At 38.9% G+C, this 7,356-nt stretch overlaps 1 protein-coding gene across 2 annotated transcripts in view; it reads left to right on the top strand.

Annotated features, from left to right (window-relative positions):
• The window catches only part of PKD2 (polycystin 2, transient receptor potential cation channel), a 57,851-nt gene that overhangs the window by 33,000 nt on the left and 17,495 nt on the right, over nucleotides 1–7,356 (top strand). For both annotated transcript variants that reach the window (XM_019526472.1, XM_019526471.1), the window contains 3 exons: nucleotides 1,674–1,844; nucleotides 3,905–4,086; nucleotides 4,878–4,998. In XM_019526472.1, coding sequence (XP_019382017.1) covers nucleotides 1,674–1,844; nucleotides 3,905–4,086; nucleotides 4,878–4,998 — 474 coding nt within the window. The remainder of the gene's footprint in view (nucleotides 1–1,673; nucleotides 1,845–3,904; nucleotides 4,087–4,877; nucleotides 4,999–7,356) is intronic.

Genomic DNA, 7,356 nt, shown 5'->3' with positions numbered 1-7,356 from the left:
CATCTGCTCCATTGCCACCACCTCCAGGGAGCAGGATGGGGCAGGGGGATGCATAAGGCCAGTTGTGCTGGCTTCAGTCCCCGCCCTGCTCCGTCCCGTGTCCCCGCCATCATGGTAGCACTCGGCTACCTCCTGTCCGAATGCTTCTTCACACACTGATTGGCTGTTTGTCAGCCAGTCAGAGTGCAAATAAAGCATTATGGACAGACAGACAAATTAAGGCTTTTATAATATTCGGATGCTGTTGCTGACAAGGTAATGATGAAGTAGTACAAAGTAGCATAGCGTATGTATCAAAATAAGCACTGAACTGGAAACTAGGAGCTTCTTCATTTCGAATCTACACTTCAGTCCAGGTTCCCTCTGGCCTTGGACAGAAAGGTTAATATTCTAATCAGGTATACAGGAATTAGTATCTGCTTCATAGGGAATTTATAAGGGACAAACTGTGCCAGTTTTCCACAATCACCTGAACAACATGCTCTTATGTCAAGGATAGGGTGGAGATGAGATGCTTTAGTTGCTACAGTCAAAGGACACAGACATACCTAGATTTGGAACAGATTCAAAAGGGGACTCCTGATCCAAACGGTGTGGCAGCTCTGTGTTCTAACAGTTACATGTGGACAAGCAAAATAAAAATGTAGCAAAATAGGTTCTACAGTTGGAGTGGTTTTGTTAAATTTGTAGTATTGTTCCTAATATTGTTCCACACAGCTGCTGCATGCTCCTGAGCAATAGCTCTCCTTCTGAAATGGCTTCAGCTGTTATGTGTGTTCATACCCAGTATTTATAATCTAGTTAAATTAGATGTAAATTGAACTGGATCCTGAGCTAAATTATAAGTTCAGAGCTATGTATGTTGCCTCATTTCTCACCCCAGCAAAATGTAAAGTACTCATCAATACAAGTAGATGGGTGTAAATTCCATGACAGATCAAAGGAAGAATCTGAAGTTTATTATTTTTTCTGGATAGTAGTGACCTCTTAATCACTCAGCAAGAATATCTGCTGCTCTTGGTTAGGCCTTTGCTCTGTTTCTTAGGCCTACATTTCTCTTCCTGCTGTTCCCAGTCTTTCCGCTCTCTCCCCTTGCCTGTCAGTCTTGTCTGTCCATTTCTTTTTTCCACCCCTGCTTTTCTGTAGCAGGTATAAATTCTGGGACTGTTTGCTTTGATCTCAGATTTGTTTTTCAAACCTATACATTAACACGATAAATGACTAAATAATGAAAGCTGACACTGAAGCATTGGAAACAAAGCCATTCATAGCTCTTTGCAGCCTTAGGCAGATTGGTTCATGCCATATTTTCTTGCATGCAACGTGGCCCCTAAATAAAATACAACCCTGTTTTTGGAAGGCAGAATGAAGAAACAGATCTGTTCTTGGAAAAACTTGTAAAGAGCAATAAGGAACTAAGTAGCAGCTTTTACAGTGGAAGCTTCTGCCAGGAGCAAAGATAAAGTGTCCACATCCAGCAGCTAGAGAGCCTTACATACAGCATATGTAGCATTACTTTTGCTCTTTCTTACTCCCACCCAACCCCTGACAAAGGCAGAAATGGCTGTTGACACCTGACTTCAAAATGTTTGCTTTTGGGATTCAGTACTGAAATAGGTTGTATCTTTAAGTCAAATGTTTCTTATTGTCTTATATATTTCTTTCCTACTCAGCTATCAGTGGTAGCTATAGCAATTAACATCTATAGAACCTCAACTGTGGATATGCAACTGAAGAAACTGCTAGAAGATCAGAACAGTTTTCCCAATTTTGAGCCTTTGGCCTATTGGCAAATACAATTCAGCAACATTGCAGCTGTTACTATGTTTTTTGTCTGGATTAAGGTAATTAAGGAATATTCTTCTGTTGTGCTTCAAATAGAAATTAAGGTTTTTAGCACGCATATTGATGTAACTGAAGGAAATCCCTGTGATTTATTTCTGTCTTGGAAACAAGCAGTTGCATTCCAGGTGTGCTCAAATTTTTCTGAAACCAGTCATGGAAAATAGGATGATTTTATGTCCATGGCTATGTTTATAATCCTTCCTCCCAATTTTAGTATAGTACTTCTTAAATCTAGGGAAAAAATCATTGAGGAACACCAGTATTGTTTATTTATTTGTTTTTTACAGTAACCTGGTCTTATTCCTTATTCCAATAACCACCGTATTTACTTGAATATAAGACAACCAAGATATCTATCTATCTATCTATCTATCTATCTATCTATCTATGTCTGGATGAATGGATGGGTAGGTAGATAAATGGGTAGATATCAGAGGTCGAGTAGCTCCTTTGCGTTCCCCCCAACTTTTTCCCCCTGCAGCCTCTTTCCCCCTCTCCTTACTGCCAAACCCTGCTGTCTCTGAGCACATGGAAGTAAGAAGGAAATTTAAAAACAATGACCTTGAAATTAAACATGGCTCTGGTAATTTACATAGGGTATTTATAGACATCAGTTCATCCAGATTTGATGCATGTTATCATTTTTGAAACTTACAAATTGTAGCACAGATGCTCCATAAAAAAGTTTCTAAGCAGCAGTTTCTCACCTACTTATATATAGCACAGACTGTGTATGATATTCATCCAAAGCCAAAAGGCTCATGGTTCACCATAGAATTCATTGGGCTGGGCCCCACAAGAGTCAACAGGATTTCAAGCCATGGTGACCCCATAGCTCAGCATTGCTCAGTATATGTGTGTACTCTAGATACCCCCCACAAAGGAGCCATGTGCTAATTAGCCCCTACTCATGACTGGCACTGGGTGTTTTCATCATGCGTCCTGGAATGCTCCAAAAATGTGTATGCAGATGAAGTGTAGGCCAACCTGGTTTGGCTTTCCCTCATGGAGGGTTGGGTCACAGTAATTATATGCAACAGGTGGAGGAGACATTGAGTGACAGAGGGATCTGGATGAACTGTTTGCGGTGAAGAAATCATAGGAATCATTGGAAATGGAAGGAAGAGGCACAGTTCAACTGTGGGGAGTAAAAAGGAAGTTGAAATGGATGCAATGTACTGGCTCACCATAGCTTGAAAAAAGTGTTGGTGCTGAGGGGAACTGCATTTAGTGGGCTGTACTACATGTTTCATTCAGATGGGCTGCACTAATCTATCCTTATTTGCCCAATATGGGCTATGTGCTTTATAGTCATGCTCAGTGTTGACTGCATTTGATCAGCCTCATAGTTTTCATTGCTGAGCATGTGCTGCTTCTGGCTGCAGTTTAATGATGGACAGTGTGTTTAATGAGGTTTCCTTGTTTGCGAATGTAAGATGAAGAGCTTTTCTCCTCAAGTTGATTGGTGGGGGAAAAAAATCTTATTTTGTATTTGAGTAAATATGGTGCCTGCTCTTATAGCCTGGTTTAGCTGTTTCATCTGCCCACTCATGCAAGCTTTCTATAACAATTATGTGAAATTTGTAACAAGAAAAAATAATTATCAAGATTTGTTAGTTCTTCTTTAAGGATAAAAATTAAAAAATCTGTTTCTAGCTTTTATTTTACTTTTTCTACTTAAAAAAAAAAAAAAAAAATCCGTCTGAATGTTTCTTCAGAGCTTCTAACTTCTTCAGAACATTCCACCCCTCTTGTCCTTTGAAATAATACTTCTGATATTGGTAACCCAACACTTGAATGATACAGTGGTAGATCCAGTTTATGCATCTGGGGGGAGCCTGAGGAGAAATTTGGTTTTGTCACTGCGTTTTCCTTCCATTTTAATTATCTGTATGAATGGGAGAGAGACATTATTCCAAAAAAATAAGTTGACAAACAGTCTCTTAATATTAGTTTTCCCAAAGCTAAATGCAGTGAGAGTGAGAGAGGTTGGAAAGATGTTTAGATGTGGCAAGTTGTAGTTTTCCTTATTTTTACATCTTTTTTTTTCCTTTAACAGCTCTTTAAATTTGTCAGCATCAACAGAACAATGAGTCAGCTATCCAGCACCATGTCTCGTTGTGCTAAAGATGTCATTGGCTTTGCTATTATGTTTTTCATAATTTTCTTAGCATATGCACAATTGGCTTATCTTGTGTTTGGCACTCAAGTTGATGACTTCAGCACTTTTCAGGACTGTGTGTAAGTATAATAAAACATGCAAAAAATTCCTCAGTACATCAGCAAACTACCTGAACTACAAAATCAAAAATACACAATTTTACTGTACTAAAAGCTCTAGAATTTTTTGTATATGTAATTTCTGAAAACTAGTTTTACCTCTTCACCATTTTATCCAGTATACTTTATTTCAACCCAGTATCTTCAGTTAAATATTTCAGTTGCATACAATACAGTTAAAACTTTGCAATTGTTTAATGACAGAACATATATTATTAAACATAAGAAAAGCATATTATAACTTAAGCCTTTTCTTTTGATATTAAGAAAAAATAAAAGATCAGCTTTGAAATGGTTAAACTCAATGATTTTCACAACTTCATTAACTGTTAATATAGTTGGTTATGTTACTTTACTCCACAGTAGCGACATACGTTTAGTTATTGAATGATTGCATAACACCCTAAACATCTCCATATAACTTCTCCACTCTACTTTTATTCCTTTTGCCAGTTTTAAAAAAAAATCCAGGTTTAACATTATAATGGTATCTTTGTGATGTCTTGTGTCTGGAAAGATATGAGGGGAAGAATTTAAATGAAGCAGTTTTCACTCTATTGTGACTGGTTATGTTTAGTGATGGGCATGAAGGTGTAACTACCACAGCAACTGTTTAGATTTGGGACAAAATAGTGTACCCTTACTACCCCCAAATAGTCAAAATGCTTAGGTCAGAACAAAATGATATATTAAAAATTGCTGCAAGACTCCAAAAACAGTTTCTGAACTGCTGGATGTATTTTGTTTTTAAGCTTGACTCAGTTCCGCATCATTTTGGGAGATTTTAACTTCACAGAGGTTGAAGAAGCTAACCGAGTTTTGGGACCAATTTATTTCACTACATTTGTGTTCTTTATGTTCTTCATTCTTTTGGTATGTAAACTTTTGTTTATGGTGGGGGGTTAGTGGCACACTTTGGTTTAATTGCCATCTTTACCATCACCACTAGCCCCCCTTTTTGGCTGCTTTGGTTTCACTCTGGTAGCAGTAAGTTTACAGTACCACTAAAACCTTGTGTTTATCTGCCTCTTCTCTCAAACATCCGTGCATCTTGCTTTTTCAAGGATGTTTTATTTCTATTGAAACTTAACTAGTAACTTTTTGTATATGCTATTAAGAAATAGCCCAACAGCATTATGATGAGTTCTGTATTTTCCCATAGAGACAACATCTTTATTTGCTAACAGTGCTGATTTTTGTGGGTAACATGTACTAATGTAGAAGGATGAACTGAAACATTAGGCCTACTACTTAATTGGTGTTAACAGGTTATCCATAGGCTAAGGATAGTATTTATACAACATGTTGATGAACTAAGGAGTGTGAAATGGAGGAGATGCTCCTGCTACCAGCTCTGAAGCCAGTTTTCATTGAGATGCAGTACCCTTCAAATGAGAATATGTTAACCTTTTGAAAGTTGCTTTGCCTTTGTGCAAAGAGAGTTGATGGGGAAAACTCAAGACAGAGGTCAGCAGCCTACAGCGCCCTAGCCAGATCTGGCTCATACAGAGGCTGGATCCTACCTAGAAAGTCCACCCCAGCCCAGGGCAGCCAGGAGGATCATGCAGCTGTACTGAGCTGTGCACTACCTCCATAGCATCCTCCTTCACAGCCCTCTGTTCAGCCTGGTGCCTGCACTTAGTGTTGCTGCAGACAGACTGGGTATCTGCAATGAGCATAAAGTATGCGCCGTTTGAGTTCTCAGGAGGAGAGAAGGGAGTGGTGGGGGGAGGAAGGGGGATGTGGCCTGCAGCAGGGGTCTAAGTCACAAGCTCCAACCCAAGGTAGCAAAACATTGCCAACCTGATCTAAGAGATTAATAGTTTATAACCGAAGCAACTGGCAGAGTTGTTGGAAGCTTCTGTGCCATTGCTAGCTCATGTAGGTTTGTCCTAAAGCTCAGTGCATCTTTTTCCCGCAACCCTACTTGTAAATCAGCTTACAGCATTTATACAATACTATTGTACTAGTATTTTTTCTTGAGCAATGATCTAGAAAAAAGGTAGGCCCCCATTAATTAGATACAACTAATTACTGCTGCTTTTGACTGCAGTCATTTGGATATTGTGGATAAATATGGAGTAAACATCTTAAAATTATTTTCAAAACTGGGTTTCCATATGACTGACTACCTGTTAAGCTGAATTTTTCTTGCCTTGATTCTATGCTAAATTACAGAAACAGCTTCCAACATTATTTCATGATAGGATAGGCCTTATCTAGAACAATGTGTATATAACATGATTTGTTTGTTAGAGGGGCAGAGACTATATCCGTTTTGTCTGTTGTTACAGTGTTGAGAATTGAATGTAAAAATTGGGCCAGCCCCAGAAAGAGTGAGTTGAGTTGTCGAATTGGGTGCAGGCCACTTAGACTCAGGAATGGAATTAAGCAGATTTGAAACCTGCCAGATAGCATGGTAGGAAGTTAAATGAAAGATGATATTTCATAGGGAAGAAAGTGATTTTATCTTGTTTAAAGGTTCTTTTTCCTTATGAGCATGTCCTTGTCAGAGGATGTGCCTGCTGCTTCAGTTTTGCTAATAACTGAGACAACAGCCTCCTAGTAGGAAATCCTGTTATGATTTTAAAGCTCAGCATGGACTTTGTGGTACTAGATAGTATTTTGCATGCTCAGTAAGATATGAAATGGGTGCTAAAGTGATTGTAAACTGCTGTAGTGTTGGGATTTTGGAAAGCTCTGTGTGACATTGGAGAAAAACAACTGAAACGTACCAAAGGCAGCTTGTTTAGCTTCTTGTTCTTTATGGAGTTGAAGGCAAAATGGGCATGAGTGAATTTTCCTTAATGTTTTCTGGCTTTTGGCTCTGATGGTGGCAATTGCTGTTTTCTGTTTTTAATTGATTTTTTCCAAAAGGAAATATTGACTAATGTATGGGGTTTTTGCATGAAAATGGAATGTTTTACTTCAGAGTAATCCCTAATATGCTGCTGACTCCTATAATTCCAGCTGGGGACGTTTGTGGAAAGACAGCTATTGCCATAAGATGTGGGGGGATGTGGGCACACTAGAAGGAAGCAACAGGCTACAATCAGACCTAGACAGGTTACAAGGATGGGTGGATGAGAATAGGATGGGATTCAACACAGACAAGTGCAAAGTGATGCACCTGGGGAGGAACAACCGGCACCATACCTACAGGTTGGGGAACTCCCTTCTTGTCAGCACAGAGGCGAAAAAGGATCTTGGTGTCATCATTCACTCCAAGAT

The sequence above is a fragment of the Gavialis gangeticus genome, unplaced genomic scaffold, assembly GCF_001723915.1.
Source record: "Gavialis gangeticus isolate Ggan-Ray unplaced genomic scaffold, GavGan_comp1, whole genome shotgun sequence".
In the NCBI taxonomy this organism is placed as follows: Eukaryota; Metazoa; Chordata; order Crocodylia; family Gavialidae; genus Gavialis; species Gavialis gangeticus.
This window is presented reverse-complemented; position numbering and strand designations above follow the sequence as displayed.